This window comes from Anarrhichthys ocellatus, unplaced genomic scaffold, assembly GCF_004355925.1.
Source record: "Anarrhichthys ocellatus isolate YVR2014 unplaced genomic scaffold, GSC_Weel_1.0 scaffold13, whole genome shotgun sequence".
Classification (NCBI taxonomy): Eukaryota; Metazoa; Chordata; class Actinopteri; order Perciformes; family Anarhichadidae; genus Anarrhichthys; species Anarrhichthys ocellatus.
This window is the reverse complement of record NW_022280043.1, coordinates 226,017-244,150: the sequence shown is the minus strand read 5'-3', so window position 1 is coordinate 244,150 and position 18,134 is coordinate 226,017. Positions and strand designations below refer to the sequence as shown.

Here is an 18,134-nt window from a genome sequence, read left to right as displayed (position 1 = left end):
ACATATATATATACATATATATATATATATATATATAAATAAATAAATAAATAAGAAAATGTCCCTTTGCTTTGCTGTCTTTGAAGTCATCCACTAACTTCATTATTTCAGTTACACTCTGCATCAAAAAGTCCACATCTCGCAATAAATATATAGTAAGAAAAGACATGTTCACGTGTCCCACTACAGTGATTAAAATCATTTATTATATTAAAACTTTAGGATTTTTGACACTTCTAGACATTAATGTCAAAGATTTAACTGCTGCAAAGTTACTATGTTATATTTGTATTTTTTGTAATTCGAGTTTGGCATTGAAGAGTTGTTGTTTTCCATGTCAGAAAAGCCAAATTAGATCAACTGTGAGTCAATGCGGTTAAGAAAAGTGACAAATTCCAAGAACGCCGAATATGTTTTCTGCATCGAATATAATGCAGATGCACAAGTCAAAAGGGGAAGGATTTAGCCGGGTTTGTTATTAAAACAAGCACTATTAGGATGTGCTTTCCAACATTTTAGACTTGTGACCCCCGACAATGAAGCAAAATCAGCTTCGACCACTTCAGACAAAATAAAATAGTTTTTTTCTCATAAACTAAGATGACAGGAACATTGAGATATGCTTATTCTGCTCCCCTGCCCGGCTAATCTTCTCAAGAGCACTCTGAAGTATTTGCCGACTTCTCGAATGGATCTTGAATCCCAGGTCAGAAATAAGTTACGTGCTATCAATGTGTGTAATGCGCTTCAGCCTTTAACACCTTGACTAACAGCTTTCATGTAAATCGGAACAGGATAAAGTCAATAACTTTAAAGTTCCCCGTGAGTTCACACCCTTTCATTTTTGATCAAATGTCATTTGGAGACTCTCACAGTCACAAAGTGAGACACGATATCAAATCAAAACTGGCAATATGTTTTTTTTAAAGACATACAGGCTGCTCAGACCTTGTGCCTGAAAATGTGACCCGTGTGTCGCTGCTTTTCATCCGTTATGTTGACAATCTCAGCAGATATGAGATTATCAAGTGCATGTCCGGTGGTTATCAGTAGTTGGGTTGTTATCCGTTTCAGTTCCAATGCTGCCACTCACCAAGGCATCCACGCACTGCTCTAAAACCACAGATGACAGAGCAATACTCATATAATTAGACATGAAGACATCTAATCAAGTACCTGGAATACTGGCAACATAGTACCAGAAATGTAGGGGAAACAGAAGAGGTCTAAAAGGCCTAAAACAATGAGGCTGTTTTATAGAATTCAGGAGGTCCAGGGTGATAAAACAATCATCCCTAAAGCTGCAGAGTCTGTCGGAGGTCTGTTGCATTTTACAGACTGGAGGGAGAACATCATCTGACTCCTGTCTTGATGTCGGATGCTTTCAGACTTCTCTTCCAAACTTGAGGGATCTGTATCACAAACAGGAGAAATGACACTTAAGACTTGATCTTAAACCACACCTTCATCTGGCGCACGTGTGTGTGTGTGTGAGAGAGATTTACAAGAGGGGGTACTGAAGGCTCTAGATGTCGTCCCAGAAATGACAGCAGTCGTCTCCATATCAGCCCGCTGCCCAAGAACATGAAGCCTGTTACCAGCCAGAAAATGCGAGGGTCCTGGTAATAAACACAAACAGTGTGAGTATACGTGGGTACAAACACACAAAAGGTGCCGTGTGCACATACAGACACATGGAACACAATGGTCATGAACAGTCCAAAACACAAAAGCTAACAACGATATGAAGTTAAGACAGGCGAGTCAAAACGTCTTATTTGAGTTGTTGTAAATGGAAAACAAAGTCCAGATGTGATTTCATTCTTTAGCAAGAAGCTGCCTCACTTCTTCGAAGGACGACTCCAGATTCATTCCAAAGGCCACCCCTATCAGACCGAATAAGGAAAGGGAGAAGGAACCCATCGCCAGTTGCAGACTCAGGCGCATCATCACGTTACGATGGCTGGAATAAACAGACGGCACATGTAGAGCCAGCATTCATTCAAGTGGACTAAAAATGTGTCTTCAAGGGGTCAGCTTAGAGTTTTAAAGGATCACAATGTTTCATGTCTGTCTCAAAACAATAGTCAGGTGCCCTTATGCACGCTGTGACAGTTTTTTTTATTTTCGGAATCATTCTTCATGTTCATACCGGCAACGAAAAGATCACTTCCTAACATGCCGTTTATGTCAGAGATAAGGGATAAAATACACAGCGCAACATTTTGTTTTGTGCAAAAATGTGTGAAACAAGAGATTTTATCTGTAGACATTGTAAGTTCCAATATTATTTATTATTATCAAAGCAGTTTCCAACAAAATACTGCAAACGGTAAGAAAACGTGTGTGCGTGCGTGTGTGTGTGTGTGTGTGTGTGTGTGTGTGTGTGTGTACCTGTCCAGATTGATGAAGATGACACTCTCAGAGTCGTCTATCAGCCCTTTCAGCTCTCTGGTCTTGTTCCCCAGCTCCTCGGCCTGTATTGAGCAGTTTGTAGACACTCAACAACCACCACTGTGCATAACATGAAGATGACCTTTAACATTGTGTGCCTGTGCTTTTTGATATCAAAAGAGTAAAAAGTCTCAACGCCACAAGCACAAACGTTAGGACAGTTCAGATTATTCAAAAAGTGAATATTAAGTTTGATTATTTCATTACTGAGCGTGCATTATAGTGAGTTTATTATTTTAATGTTCATTATTTCATATAACGGATGGAAAAGAGAACTATTTTTACATTAAATATTCAATTACCTGCATATAGTAATTCTCCAACAACAGTTCCATCTCCTCAGCATGGTCGATACCCAAACTGCTCTCCTCACTGTGAAGGCAAAGATGGGCATTGTAGGTTAACACACATAACTAAAAGACTGCCTGGTAGTTATTCAAATAAGTGTGGGGATTTATTTACATGTTTTAATCGCTCTGCATATCTACATATGAAATGAGATGGAATACCGTTTTCAGCCACAGCAAAGTGCCATTGGACTGGACTCGCGGGGCTCTTTCAACATTAAAGAACTATGTGAGAGTAAATCCACTTCAGCGGGTCACATGTCGAGGTGATGGTCACCAGCTATTTCAAAAATGTTTCTTCAAGCACACCTTAAAATAATTTTGCTTTATTACAGGGAGCACTATCTGGTAAATATAAAAAGCATGAAATATTTCCTTAATTGGTGTAATATCAATGCTTTATAGGCACCATCATCATTACATGTTTAAGTCTATATTTTTGGCAAAGGGAAAGGTTATAACTCGCATTGTTTTTTTACATATTGGGTTTCAATAAGATCAGAAAGTAGTGTATTTGAAGGGGAAAAAATAGGTTAATTTGCATTTATACACATACAGCTAAAACAAAACGTGAGTGTGAACCTGAACCCAAACCTTTAACTAACCCCAACCAGTTATATCTGCCACTCCTGACCGTAACCAAACCAAAGTCCTAACCCCAACCAATGAGGACAATGGAACAGAAAAACACTGTTTGAGGCGAGAAAAAACAGACTTAGACACCTTGAGGATCAAAAAAGTATTTTCCTTTCTTATCTTTTACTGCAGCCACTAGAGATTTTAAGAGAACTGCCTTTCAGCATTCATAGAAGTGTTTGTGAGTGCGTAACTTACAAAACTCTTGGGTCTGTCCACTTGGTGAGACAGAGTTCTTCAACGATCTCGTCCTCATCCAAAATCTTCAGCAGGGTATCCTTAAAGACTTTAATGTCAGTCTCCAACTCGGATAAACTGTTAGAGGTACAAAAGTCAAGGGGGGAGACAGACAAAACATAATACAGTAGACATTTTGAGAGAAAATAAACGCGGAGATGCTAGACAGGGTGATAGTGTTAATAGTGTGAGACCTGACTTTTGGGCCATGCCACGAATGATTATTGAAGCTTATTAAAAGTAATCATTAACAGGTTTTTTTTGGGGCTTTTTTTGATTGACTGGTGAAAACCAGTAGAGTCCCAGAGAGGCTGACCCAGTTCCTCACATCCCCAATTTAGAAATGCATTGCAACCTTGATGCTGATATCAGGGCAACGTATGCGGTTGCGTGCTTTACCTCTTGCTGTTCTGCAGCAGTACATGTAATTTACTTCTATCGGCGGAAAGGATTTTAGGATCCACCAGGGATTCCAATGTGTCCAACATGACTGGTTCGACATCGTTCAGCCGAGCTCGTAGCGTGTTTACCTATCGGGACAAACGCATGAGGACACACAGTGGAACGCAGCCTCGTGTATGCACTCATTCCACAGGCAGAACATGGGTTAGAACATGCCTACATACAGAGACACGGCCTGTCTCACCTTGTGCTGCAGGATGGCCTCCAGTGCTCTGAACTCGAAGGGCAAAGAGTGCGACTGTGCTGCGAGCTGAGGGGCCAGATCCAGTACCAACCAACGCTCCAGTCCCAAACCACGGAAATCCAACACCAACAGGGACTGCGGGGTCACGATGGCTTTCAAAGACTGTGGAGGAACAGAAGGACCGGGTGGGGGGGGTTAGCCTCTTTAGAAAACAATCAAACATGTGCATGCAAATACTTCATACTTTCATGTTTTGTAGCAACTGAAGCATTGGCTTTATATAGTTTTTACCTCCATGACATTTCATGTTAATGTGTCTGTGCTCAGTGTGTGCATACACGGTGCATGTGGACGACTGCAGTCCCAATAGTGGACTCTGATCTTTTAAGTATTTGCAGTGATTGACCTGAAAAACTCTGATGTACGAGCAAAGCACTTCTGCGTTTGTTCTCCAGAGACAGTTAGATACTCATAGCAGCCGCACCAATCAGGACGAGTGACCAGAATCTGCATCCAGCAGCATTCACAGCGAGTCAATATATGACCGAAGCTCGTCAGTCTGTCACAGTGTGCAAGACGTGCTCCAAGACGCGGCTACAGTAGAGAAGTCATTCAGTACGCCAGGTAACGTACCAACACTGCGCTCTGTTTTATAATCTATTCAGCACATTATCAACTGCAGGACTAGAGAAACATGAATCACGCTGTTGGATAAAGGGGCAAAATACAGGAATAAGCTCAGTAAATCAGCCTCTTGTTACATCAGTTAATTATTAATTACAGTCCTGCTAAAGTTAGCTTTTTTGTTCGTCTTTGGGTATAAAGCCTACTTTACATCTACTTTAACAGATATACAAATACATTTTTAGTAATTTAACTACTAAAAGTGTCCCTATTAAACATATACAACTGTATTATTTTTTCTTTATTCCTTCATTATATTTCTAATACCTATTTATGGATGACATACAGTAAATTACTACTTTCAGCTACATCTCCCTGCTTTATTCTAACTGCAGGATGTCTGTGAAGCTGCTCGGATATCTCTGCCTGCTGCTTGTTGCGTTGTGTCCCAGCTGGGCAGAAGAACAACAACAACAGTGTCTCACATCTGCCAACAACTGCGACGAGTGCATTCAGTCTGGCCCGGCGTGTGCTTGGTGCACCGGCCCTCACTCGAACACCCGCTGTCATACGTTGAAGGGGCTGCGGCGAGCGGGCTGTCGTCAAAGTGACATGTATAACCCTCAGGGCAGGGTGCAGGTTGTCAAAAATTACAGCAGGTAAGTACACAGGTTTTAAGAAGCACTGCAAAACTCTTTACACTAGGCAAGACCACGATGACTTCGACCACAATGACTTCTCCGGTAATGCTCTTATTCCGCAGCACCAGACCAGCGAATGCCAAGGCCCTGTCCCTCCAGCCCCGAGAGGTCTCCCTCCATTTGAGGCCAGGTGTGAGCCAGTCCTTCCCCCTCACTATCACCATGCCTACAGACCAGCCTATCACAGAGCTGAGCATGGACACAAGCCCTGTGCCAGCCGGAGTCAACATCACATTCAGTAGCATTATGAATGAAAACCCTCTGGTCGTACAGGTCAGCAAAATTAAGACATCCGAACATTGAGAAATACAAATGATTAGATTTATAAAGAATTGTTTTTTTGTTTCTCTAGGTGACCGTGGAGGCTGCCCAGTGTCCCAGTGAGAGGGACGACTTAACCCAGAACAGGACCGGGCCCTGGCCTGTCCACATCACACCCAGAGGCTTTGCACCGAGTGTGAAGTTAGAGATAACGCTGGAGTGTGAGTATGACTTCAGAAGCATGCTACTGTCCATATATGGTTAAAAAAAGAACACAGTAACAGAAAATCACCATTTTGAACAATGAGGTCACGAGTCATCTACCAAATTGTACTTAAATAGTCAGTGTGCTGCTATAAAGTGACAAATAGCTTGTACATAAAAATAAAACAACGTAAACAAAAGAAAAGATTAAACTGTGTCTGCACAGGTCAGTGTGACTGCACAAGAAACCGTGAGGAAAACAGCCCTGGCTGCGGAGGCCACGGGGCTCTGGTGTGTGGCCAGTGTGAGTGCCGCATGCATTACACTGGACAACAGTGCCAGAGAGACACCGACTCATTTCCTTCACGAAATGAAGACTCCTGTCGCTCAGGCCCGAATGCCCCCGTGTGCAGCGGTAGGGGACAATGCGAGGAGGGATTCTGTGTGTGCGATGCGAGAATGATCCCGGAAGAAAGATACAGCGGACAATACTGCGAGTGCAGCAACTTTGACTGTCCTTATCACATCGGCAGGTACGATACGTCTTCCCTTTAGATTCTACTTAATACAGAAACAGATGTATATTTAAAAAGACACCATTTTTTTTATCGAACAGAATATGTGGAGGCCATGGGCGGTGCGAGTGTGGACAGTGCAGGTGTGATGACGACTGGACCGGTGAAGACTGCATCTGCACCATGGAAACTGCTTCCTGTATGTCAAAGAACCAGAAGCTGTGTGACGATAAAGGGTTGTGTCAGTGCGGAGTATGTAAATGTGAGCGACCATACGCAGGCCGGACCTGTGAGTACGCCCCCTTTTGATTGGGCAGTTGTCAGCAGAGTGTGGAGTGTCGGGCAGAGACAGACCGGCTTTCACTGATAGACAGCGTATGCACAATTGCAATCAGATAAGTAACTTTTGTACAAAAAGTACAAAAATGTGGTGGATTACAAGTATTAAGTTGCATGAAATGGGAAATACTCAAGTAAGATACAAGTACCATGATTTACATGAGGGGTCTACATATATTTGGGACGTAGCCAGCAAATACACGGTGTTATGGAATGAAACAAATAAAATTAAGTTATAAATTTCTGTTACATCACAACTCCTGCTTGCTGCATAAAAAATGTCTAAAATGATGAAGTCCTTTTCTGAACCTCCCCCTTCAAAACTATTTTAATAAAGTCACCTAAAGAAAGGAACTCTTTAAATTACTATTTAAATGTACAGTTACTGTATTCTGCCACAGACACTTACTGTTTTTATATTTCTGATTTCAAAACTAATTTCTGTTAAAATGGAAGTTCGTTCATGAACAGAGCAAAATCATATATTTCTTCCTGTTACTATGAGTATCACAATGCCACTAAACTACACAGTAGTACACAAACTATCAAGTGTGACTATGAGTGTGACTACCTCACCGTGACCGTGGTGGGGGCCAAAGATGATGGGCCTCAACCAGGAGAAACTAATGGATTCTGTGAACTGATGAGTCGTAAAGACTCTTTCTTCTTCTACTACACCTTCTCCAGCACGCCCTCTGGAGGACCGTCGACTGAGGTGCGGGCCAAAGAATTGTGGAAGAAGGAGTGTTTGATGTCATGAGGTCTCCATCAGCAGGAGAAGTTGATTTCGATGTGTTAGCCTCTCTTCAATGTTTACCATTGATTTTAACATGGTCTGATCCCTTTTGAAGCATTTCATGGTTTAGTGCCGAGCTACTTGCTGAACTGCTGCTCCCCTATAAAAGGGGCGTGGCCTCAGATCCTCAGGCAGGGTTTTTTGCAGCTGTTCCTGAGATCCAGCTCAAGACTTAAGGGGACCAGGTCTTGGCGGTCAAGGCCCTTCAGCTCTGGAACTCCCTGCCTGAGGGTCTGAGGCTTGAAGAATCAGTGACATCTACTAAATCACTTCTCAAAACTTATCTTTAAAAAATATATATATTGTTGTTGTTATTATTATTAAATTAATATTTTGTTTTCTGCAGAACTATCAGCATATTGCTGGCCATGAAATAAAAATTTGACTTATGGTGACAAAATATTTCGGAATCAACAGCCCGATCAAAGACGATAAAACAGGAAGTGAGCATACCGCCATCCGTATGATGATGCAGTTGTTTCTAGCGATTAAGCTGGTACTGTGCTGAAAGCGAAGGTCTCTGGCCTGCAGACTCAGCTCCTGGCAAAGCTCCGTTTTCTTCTTCTCTGACAGAGAACAGGAAAGAAGAGGAGCAGAGGAAGGGTGTTAGAATATAGTCATGAGAGAATACTTTTGTTTCTTATATTGTTTGAGTTCAAAACAGGTAATAATAGGCAGGCAAGTTAATCAAAGACGAATTAGATTTATTTTCTAACACTTACCAAATGATGTGACATTTCCCTCTCGGTCAAAATTCATCTGTGAAATAAATACACAAGAAACTGATCACGTATCTCTAGCAATCACAGACTAACAACAGTTTTAATGCATCTCAATATATAAACTGTATGACAGTGGATTGGTGGGTGTTGAGAAGATGTTAAATACAAACAGTCTGTAGCATCAGTTTCTCCAAAAGCATCTTGGCATTCAGTGCATGGTACGACAATAGTAGTAACTACTGTTCAGTAACCACCGGCCTGCATCTCTTACCACCACAAAGGCTGGAGACACACTGGAGACGTCCGTCACTCTGTAGCGGATGAAGGACACTGTTCAGAGAAAAGGGAAAGAAAGTTAAACCACATGCAACGCAACATGCTTCATCTAGGACCACAGCAATGAACATAATCAAAATATGCAATTGTTGGGAGCTAACATCAGTCGATAACATCTGGCCTGTCAATTTATGAGACAGGTTATAATGTAGACATGTATGGAATACATAATAATAAAGTACTGCGATCAAGACAAAGCAATGTTAAACTATCAACGAATGGAAGACGGTCAAAAGGGACTTATGCAAGAGCAGCATAATCTCAAACATGTCACCTGTTGCATGCACACTAACTCTTCTTACCGGGCCACGGTGCAGCTCGTTGCAGCAGGTGTTCCGGTCTCCCTGCAGCAGACTGATGACATCTTCTGGGTTGACATCTCGACAGTGTTTGACCGCAGACCGCATCTGAACTCCTGCTGCACAATCCCAGTTTTCTATTCCCATGTGGCACAGAGCACTTCAGTGGGTGGAGGACTCTGTTAGCACTGCAGAGGATGGCGGTTCGTGTCCCACTCGTTCTCGAGGAGGAAATAACGACAGAGCTGAAAAGGCGCTTTAGATAAAAGTTCCCAGCTAATGGAGGATATATCCTGGTGCAGTTCATACAGCCAGCTAGCAGCACCCTGTGTAGTTTCATCTCCATAGACAGACACTACTGCAGCAAGGTGATCACAACACATCCATCAGCAAGCAAAGGAGGTGGAGAAAAGGAGGGCAGGAGCCTGCATAAACAAAGGTAGAAGGGAGAACAGGTTGGGATAAAAGATGTATGTGTGTGTGTGTGTGTGTGTGTGTGTGTAAGTCCTGTGTGATCTGGTTCATGGAGCATAGGTTGTTTATGAGACAGACAGTCCGTATCCGCAGGTAGAAGGACGACAGTTTGAGCAAACACTTACAGTATAAGTATATTATTCAGGTAGCCTCCTGTAGTGTTACCCATACTGTGTGTGGTCTTAGTTATCTTTAAGTTTCTGGAGTGCTCTGCAGCGTGTTAGTAACTTAATGCTAGTAACCTGTTAGCTGCTGGTATCAGGGCTTAAATTCGTGACAGAAAACGAAGACACAAGTAACACACGTCAGTTACCTGTTGATAACTACAGAATTTGCTGAACTGACGCGTTACGTTGTGTGTTTAGTCCCCAAAATAGTCGTCTAAATTAGCATGATGGAAGTAAGTAGCCAAGAAGAGGGCAAGAAGCAAGAGCACTGCACGGGACCACAATGCACCGCGGCGACGACAAGGACCGGCTGCCAAAGATCGTCTCTCTCTCGAGAGAGAGGTACATCACTTGGACTATTAAAACAAAAATGATGAAAAGTTATATGGATGGTATAAATAAAAAGATATCAAAATGATGAGATAGAACGACAGATTTATGAAATACAAATCAACATTATTATCAAACTCAAAAGTTTGTTTCACTGCAACTAATGATTATTCTCAGTATTGATAAATCTACCAATTGTGTTCTTATGATTTAGTCTATTGATTAAAACTTAACTGGAATAGCTGTTTCACAACTGTGTCTCTATTTCTATATAATAATACAACTTATACAATTATTTAGCCTATAGAAAATGATCATGAACGCATTTTATGTAATCTAATCTATTTTATGTATCTAAGTGGTATTTAGAAGCCCTCTCTCGTTGCCATGAATATAATTTTGACAGTGAAATAGAGATCCTTTATCTATTTTGTTGGCCTAAATTTAAATACACTGAGAAAATACCGGAATCTGCTAAAAAATATACGTTTTAGACAAGAAATGTGTGTACAGCCTGCTCATAGTGACCCGTCTGTCTGACCCTCAGCAAAGTTGTTCCTCTCAACAACAGAGACAACATCGCAGAAAGGCTAGGTGCTACTGTGGATAATATTTACGTGTTTACGTGTTTATTTTTTGGGACTTTTGTGGAACAATTGCAGCGTCGGCTGATTGTTCTGGCTTCGCGAGACGTGGTCACAGAACAGCGCGAGCGGCATCAGCATCAGCATCTCAGATAACCGGAAGGATGCTGTGGCAGGGAGGAAGCGTGGGGATTCTATTGTGCTGACGCTGGATGCGATTATAAACAGCTCCGTCCTCAACCCGGACCACGTCCATTTTTTTAATTTAATTTTTCTGTTGTTGTTGCATTAATAGCTGCCATGTTCCCATCGTGTCAGTCGAAGCCCGCGGACAGCAGCGGTAATAGGAGCTCCATCGGTAAGATGCTGCTCGGGGTCTTTGTGGTGTACATGCTCCACACCGCCTGGCTGCTGTACGGCTTCCTCAACACTAAGCCCTGCGATGGAAGCACAGACGAGCACTGCATCACCTCCTACCTGACAGCAAGAGCCCGGCTGCAGGTTAGCACAGGCCGCTGTTTCTTTATTCCTTCATCTTGAGAGCAAACGGACCAATCAAGGGTATAGCCTACCAAAAAACTTAATTTATGTAAGATCTAGCTCAAGACACTGCTGCATGGGCCTGACGTGTTTGTCAGGCTGAACCATTAAAAGATAATTCCAACATGCAGGTCTACATATGTTTGGGACACAGCCAGGTGTTAATTTTTATTCTCCTTTTTTTATTTCTGCAGAATGTCATTTTGGACCCAGTTCTTTTCTGACATGAGGAGACTGCTTTGAACCTCTCCTCTTCTTCTCTTTTGTGTGATCCAGATGAGTGTCTTCACCTGCCTAGTGCCAGACAACAGCCAACTCCACCTCGCTGTGAAAATAGACCCGTTTGACCCACACTCTACATTTGAGAGGTGGGCTTGTTGTTGATCCATCAGAAGACTTCCTGCTCAGTGCTTGTTTACGACCACAACAGGAACTGGAACTGTGTCCATTGCATGCCATTTTGTTTTTACAATATATCTATTTATTAAGAGAGACAAAAGCGTATTTGTGCATGTCTGCCTGGCTGGCTGTTTTTAACTTATTGTCTCACTCTCCCTCTCTCTCTATAGGCAGGTGAATGTCTCTCTGCCAGAGCAGACTCGGGCTAATGGCACTCTGTTTGCGGTCGTGTACGTTCACAAAGCCGGTGTTTCCCCTCTGGAGGACAGCAGAGAAGTTCACTACGCAGCTCAGCTCACCACCTACATCACTCCCACACACACAGAGGGCCAGCGAGACATGCAGAAGGTAAAATGTAATTCAATATCCGTCACAGTCATATTACCGCCACCATTACTGTGTCACCTTTACAGCGAGACTTAGACATGTGGCCTTGCTGCAAAAACGTTGTTTTTGTGGCTCCATTAGAGGTCCAGTCCCAGATCAGAGAACACTGTATCCCACTGGAGGCCTCACCTGTCAATCACTGTGATGTCAGAGGACTTCACCTTCAACAAAGCGGGGCTTCCTAGCGATGTGCGGCGCTACATGAGAGTGTAAGTCACATGAGCCCTCTGCAGGTCAAAGCAGGTGTCAGAGTGCTGCTGACTCCTGCGTTATTGTTGCTTCTCATCAGTATACTCCAGTGCTGGAGCGAGGAAAGCTTTCAGCAAGTGATCTTTATATTTCATTTGAATAACTGTTAGAGTCTTTGGGAGGTAAACTTACATTGAATTGCTGCACGATTGCGACTCTGTAAGACACTTGTGAGTGGGAGTTTGACTGTTTATCAAATCTAAGCAAATCTAGATCGTAAAGCAAACACAAATCCTGTCTCTGGCTATATAAATGCACGCATGTGTATATTTGTTCACCTCCACCTGGCTGTAAATAAGGAAGGTGCCCCGGGCCATCGTCTCTAGATTAAACTGTGTTCCCTTTTCTCCTTGTAGCTCTCAGGAAGGCCGACAAATGATCTACCTCCCTCTGCTGCTGGTGAACGAGCTCAGCTTCAGAGTCAGAGACCTCCTGGTAGGACAAGTTTACACACAAAGTTTAGACCTCGTCTGATAAATACTGGGCCGTGAATGAAATTACCTTACATCTATCTATCCATACATTCATAGGCGATCAGCAGCAGCACTGTTCAGCTCCCTCTGACTGTGTCCTACGAGGGAATCTCCTTAAGGGGGTTCAGGTTCTGGGTGCATCTGCAGGACGTGGTTTATTCCTTGCGACAGTTTGGTGAGCTAATACGAGAACAGATGTATAATACGACCCACTACACAGTTCAGCTTTTGGCTTTTCATATCACATGGGCAGGAGATTGAACCAAACCAAATCCTTTGATACTGCATCTTGGTGTTTATTTAGGCTTCACAGAGGAGAACATAGATGAAATTAAAGAAACATTGGTGGGCTCCAACCTCTACCTGTTAGTGTTGACTGCACTCATCACAGCTCTGCAAGTAAGATTACACAACACCACAAGCAATGCCATACTGTATACACATTAGAATCCACCTGCTGGTAGATATTTCATGAATGTAATCACGTAATGAATCCTAGTCTCTAGATGTAACATAGCATGGCAACTCAGACATATTGCAAGTTAAGCATTGCAAAGTTAAAAGTATATGTTTCCTCTCCACATCTTTGGTTCTCTACAGCTCATCTGTGAATTCTTGGCTCTTAAAAATGACTTCAGCTCATGGAGAAAAAAGAAGAGCATGGCGGGAATGTCCAGGAAGTCAGGTAAAGAATTAAATTCAATTAAGCAAGCTCGACTTTTCTATATTAGTTTGCTACGTTTTTGTCGAACAGTCAACATAGGAGGGCTTGCCGGCAACATTAGATTTATAGTTTTGCTGTAAATGACGTACCACAGTGGCTGGAACACGGTTGAAGTTAGGGACTAACTGCTCCTTTGGTCTCTCCCCTCTCCGTTTGTAGTTCTGTGGCGTAGTCTCAGCACTTTGCTGATCTTCCTCCATCTGCTAGAGGAGACCAGTCTGCTGGTGCTGCTTCCTGTTGGATTGGGAGCATGTGTCGAGGTATTTAGCACAACCGGCCTCCTCCCAACAGAAATGCTAAAATAAAGATCATAGCAGAGAGTTTTAACTCAGTAACCTGTCATATCGCCAGGTATGGAAGGTGTTTACCGTGTTTAAGATCCAGTTTCAATGGAAAAGCTCCAAGCTCCATGTGAGTATGGTGCCAGTTAACCATCTTCCATCGTCCATTCACAGTAGATTTAACGTGTCGAGTGGTATTATTTGTTGTGGTTGAAATAACTTCGCTGTCTTTTATCTTAGCTAGACTGTTGCTTCCAGCCCTGATGCAAATAATCAATACATTTCTTTCTAATCTACTGGTACTGTGTAGGTAATTAAGCTGGATGAGGAAGAAAGAAAGACAGTGGAGTACGACACACAGGTATGATCCTTTTCCTCAAACGTTAAATCTCTTGAGTGTATACTCTGCTGCAGGCTTTGTTTGATTGTTAATATTTTGTGTGTGTGGTTTTCTCTCCAGGCGTCCAGATACTTGTCCTACTTGGTCTATCCTCTGTGTATCAGCGGAGCTATTTTCTCACTGGCCTACTTACGCCAAAAGAGGTGAGCTTTGCCACGTAGCTTTAAATGTTGCCAACAGATGTCCCGTTTGTGGAGTCTGCTTGTAACATTTCAAAACAAACTCTTTCCTGGTTACATCTTGGTTCATCTCCCCCTACTGTACTGAAGTGTTTTAAGCAGTCAGATTCAGATCAGACCTGAGTATTTCTTGAATAAAAGTAAGATGTTTTTTTGGTTTTAAACTATTGTCTAAACTTTTCATAATGTACACAGACATAGCAGCTACTTCATTAGATATTAACATTCATTTGTATTGTATTGACAGTTACTACTCCTGGTTGGTGAACACTCTAGTGACTGGTGAGTTGACTTCCATCACCTGTCCCAGTGAAACTAAATCATCAATGTGATTCATCGGTTCATTTGTTAACAGCACAGTTTTTCAATGTACTTCATTGAAATCTGGTCAGTTTTCCTCATTTAATGAAGCTACTTTTATATGAACCACCAACGTGCCACATTGACGCTGTGCCTCTCCTCTCAGGAGTGTATGCCTTTGGCTTCCTGTCTATGGCCCCACAGCTCTTCATCAACCACAAGGTGTGTCCCGTCTTAAGTGTATCAATTACCAAATGATCTGATCATAGTGCTGAGGGAAATGAAATGACTGGAGTGTTGTAAGCTACTGTTTGAACTGTCCTCTGCTGTCTCTTTGTGTTTCTCCACTCCTCTCTCTGGATCAGCTGAAGTCGGTGTGCCACCTGCAGGGGACAGTGTTGATGTACAGAGTGAGTGGGACTGATTCTCCGGCTCAAGAGCAGATTATCTTTGCATTCCCAAACCTTTTCTAGGAACTTTGTATTAAATTCCTCCTCTATTTTGCAGTGAACTCAGTGGTTTATTTTATTTGATTCTGTCTACACAGCTTTGCTGGTGAATGAGTTCATTATTCTGTCTTTTTGCTCTCCTCTCTCTAGGGAGTGAACACGCTGATCTCAGACCTGTGCTCCTGTGCCTCCTTTTTCTCCTCGTCTGGATCCTTCTCCTCCTCTCATCAACTTTCCTGCTTCAGAGATGAGCTCCTCTTCTTCCTCTACCTCTACCAGCGAAGGTAAAACAATCACAATGCAACAAAACATACTCCAGTGTTTGACCGTATGTATCTGTTGAGAGGCCCGATCGGATAACACTACAAAACCCTTTTAGACACAATGAATCTGAGAAGCAGATGTTTGTCAAGTAGAATTTACGTCAACTTTTCTCACAGGGATTTAATACCCGAGTCCAGTCTCAATACCACTTTTTTGAAGTCTTGCACTTGTCTTGGTCTCATGCCTTGTTGGACTCGAAATTGTTGGTTCTCAGGCTCGGCCACTGAGAACTGCTCAAGTTATTCCCAGCTGCTAATTTGGGATCAGTTGCATTCAATTTTCCCAACGCAATCTTCCTTAACGCACCTGTAGAGACCTGTAATGGTCCTCAAACCTAAACATTATGAAATTATTAGTTTGACGTTAGAAGATAGATCAATATTGTTTATAGATAGGTTATTTCTGTCCATCCTTACTCCTTAATCCCTATATTAGCTCTGGAAAGACACTATTGCCTATTGCTCTCTTGAACAGGGCTTGATTTGCTCTAGACTCTTGATTTGGTCTTGATTACCTTTGGACTTGGTCTTGACTCAGACTCAACTGGACCTGGTTTTGGACTTGACTTAAGTGGGTCTTGACTGCAGCCCTGCTTGTTCATCTTCAAATATACAGTATGTAAAGATGTTTGGGAAACCTTCTTTGCTGCTGCTGACAGTTTTCAGTTTTCTGTTCATCACCCAATTAACTTCTGTCTGGATTTGTGTGATTATAACCCTGCTTTCATCTCATATCTCCAACAGGCGTTACGCCCACAAGGCCAGGAGGCGAGAGTCTGGGACCCAAAGCAAGAAACTAAAGACTCAATGAGGAGAAGACACATTCCCTCCCCTTCCCCTTTTTTTCCACAGATGAATGCACAAACACACAAAAACAACGTTGAAGATGTGAAACGGAGCCTCAGGCAGGACACTCGGCCGTGTGCGCCACAGCAGCTTCAAACTGACCCAAGATGAGCTGTTCTGCGTCTGACTCGTCACTGCTGTACACTCATGGTGCTGCTGCTTTTTGCTTGGCATCGATGAAGCTTCCCCCTTTACTCCACAGACATTCTCTGCTGCACATGAAGAATACCGACAGTATCATATCAGCAGTCGTAATGTGCATTTGCTCAATTCTCCTCTTTATGGCTGTCTGTTAAGCTGGAACCACAATTTTCCCTTTAAGTTTTAGTTTAAACATTTTTTTTTAAATATGGATTTATACACATACAGTATATTCTGTAATGTGTGCTTGTTCCGCCACTTACATGAAGCTGGAGCGGCCTTCTAATAAAAGCACAAAAGGCTCTATGGAGCTTTACGCTTCTATAAATTAAAATATTCAAACCTAAGACATCATCATTTTTATGGTTGCGCACTATTACATCCAATGAAAATTATTTTGCACAATTACCCCAACTCAGCGCAGCATATTTGTTTTATTTGGAGTCTTTGTGATCCTGAGTAGAAGGTAAAATGATGTCCTGTGGTTTGAACATTGCATGGCTTTGCAGCACAAGTGTGTAATGATAGACATAAAGGTGCAACATGGCCTCTGACAGTTATGAGAAGATCAGACCAGCAACATGAAGCACTTGTTACTCTTCATCGAGGATAAATAATAAATAAATGACTTGTGTTGAAGGCTTATGCTGGAGTCTGATCCGGTTGTTTTGCAGGTAGAAGGTCCATGTCACCTGTTGAGTAAATTTAATGTTAGTCATATCCAGAACATCATTAGATAAAGTATTTTTTTGTATTTTGCCATCCTTAATGTCACCCTTGTGTATTACATATAGAGTTAGTTCCACTGTACTACTGTGCAATTATTTTCTTAAGATTGACTTTGCAATGTTAACATAAAAGAAGAGACCAGACTATTTACTGCAAATATCCTGATGGCATGTGCCTGCAATGCATTTTGACTTTACAACATACAATATAGCTGTTTATTGGAAGTGTTTGGTTTGTTCCCTTTCATTCAGCATCGCACAGTATGAGAAACATTTTTCTACAGAAGCATAAACACAACACTGTAAAGTTACTATTTTATCAAGCTGTTTGTTGTGATCATATTACACTGATCTCTGCGCTAATTCTTTCATTCTTTGCTGACTGAACTGCTTGAGCTGAAGTATAATTTACCAACGTCAAATGATTTTTTTAAATTAATTTATATTTTTCATTGTTTGGGCAATGCAACCTGCTTGTTTTTTTTATTACTATGAAATAAAAATAAAAATGTAACTGGCTTTAAGGTGTCAGGAAAAGAAATGTTTGTGTCTGTGTGTATGCGTTGATGTGTGCGTGCCAGTATTTCTATCAACATGTGCGATCAGGAGACAAGTCAACACAACAACAGACTCATAGTTATGGCAACTGCTGGTCTGGTTTCTGTTGAGGAAGTTTTATGTATGCATCGTGAGTGTGTTTATTGTCTTATTACATAAGAATGAGACAAAAATCCTCAATGTGTCCCATTAAGATTCAGGATTGGTGTCAGGAAATACATTGAATTGACAGAGAATTCACCAAAAGTGTGTTTTTGGGGTTGACGGTGCATGTGGGCTGGGTGTGTACTGGTGCATTCCTCTGTTAACACTGGACAGAATGACAGATATGAGGATGACGTGATTCCACATATCTAGTGAAAAACTTTTACATGATGCTGTTTATTTGTTTTGTTTTTAAGTTTAATCTGTGAATCACAGTCAATGTTCACTATTAGACAGGGAGGGTGTGGTGGTGTTTGATGAAAGGTTTTTAAATGTATTGC

The 18,134-nt window shown here is 42.0% G+C and overlaps 3 protein-coding genes across 5 annotated transcripts; 2 read left to right on the top strand and 1 right to left on the bottom strand.

The window, feature by feature from the left end:
- Positions 1 to 184: 184 nt before the first annotated feature.
- mrs2 (magnesium transporter MRS2) lies at positions 185 to 10,041 on the bottom strand. Of its 3 annotated transcripts, none has more exons than XM_031853489.1 (13): positions 9,717 to 10,041; positions 9,121 to 9,542; positions 8,754 to 8,812; positions 8,483 to 8,519; positions 8,214 to 8,326; positions 4,321 to 4,482; positions 4,074 to 4,204; positions 3,636 to 3,752; positions 2,757 to 2,826; positions 2,395 to 2,477; positions 1,846 to 1,963; positions 1,506 to 1,619; positions 185 to 1,412 (listed from the first exon to the last, which is right to left on the bottom strand). In XM_031853489.1, the coding sequence occupies exons 2-13, from the start codon at positions 9,461 to 9,463 to the stop codon at positions 1,353 to 1,355; spliced, it is 1,407 nt and encodes a 468-aa protein (XP_031709349.1). In that variant the 5' UTR covers positions 9,464 to 9,542; positions 9,717 to 10,041; the 3' UTR covers positions 185 to 1,352. The 3 variants fall into 3 exon arrangements, with proteins under 3 accessions (XP_031709349.1, XP_031709351.1, XP_031709350.1); XM_031853491.1 differs by having other exon boundaries at positions 9,834 to 10,041; XM_031853490.1 differs by having other exon boundaries at positions 9,905 to 10,041.
- LOC116386898 (integrin beta-1-B-like) lies at positions 4,827 to 7,801 on the top strand. The gene is made up of 6 exons (XM_031853492.1): positions 4,827 to 4,944; positions 5,340 to 5,603; positions 5,708 to 5,918; positions 5,998 to 6,127; positions 6,337 to 6,643; positions 6,727 to 7,801. The coding sequence occupies exons 2-6, from the start codon at positions 5,341 to 5,343 to the stop codon at positions 6,932 to 6,934; spliced, it is 1,119 nt and encodes a 372-aa protein (XP_031709352.1). The 5' UTR covers positions 4,827 to 4,944; position 5,340; the 3' UTR covers positions 6,935 to 7,801.
- A 781-nt stretch (positions 10,042 to 10,822) lies between the features above and the next one.
- Positions 10,823 to 17,558, top strand: LOC116386360 (cleft lip and palate transmembrane protein 1-like protein). The gene is made up of 17 exons (XM_031852487.1): positions 10,823 to 11,173; positions 11,489 to 11,580; positions 11,782 to 11,959; positions 12,080 to 12,207; positions 12,604 to 12,682; positions 12,778 to 12,895; positions 13,025 to 13,119; positions 13,321 to 13,405; positions 13,604 to 13,704; positions 13,796 to 13,855; positions 14,036 to 14,086; positions 14,186 to 14,268; positions 14,552 to 14,586; positions 14,771 to 14,826; positions 14,970 to 15,014; positions 15,204 to 15,337; positions 16,121 to 17,558. The coding sequence occupies exons 1-17, from the start codon at positions 10,973 to 10,975 to the stop codon at positions 16,185 to 16,187; spliced, it is 1,608 nt and encodes a 535-aa protein (XP_031708347.1). The 5' UTR covers positions 10,823 to 10,972; the 3' UTR covers positions 16,188 to 17,558.
- The last annotated feature ends 576 nt before the right edge of the window (positions 17,559 to 18,134 follow it).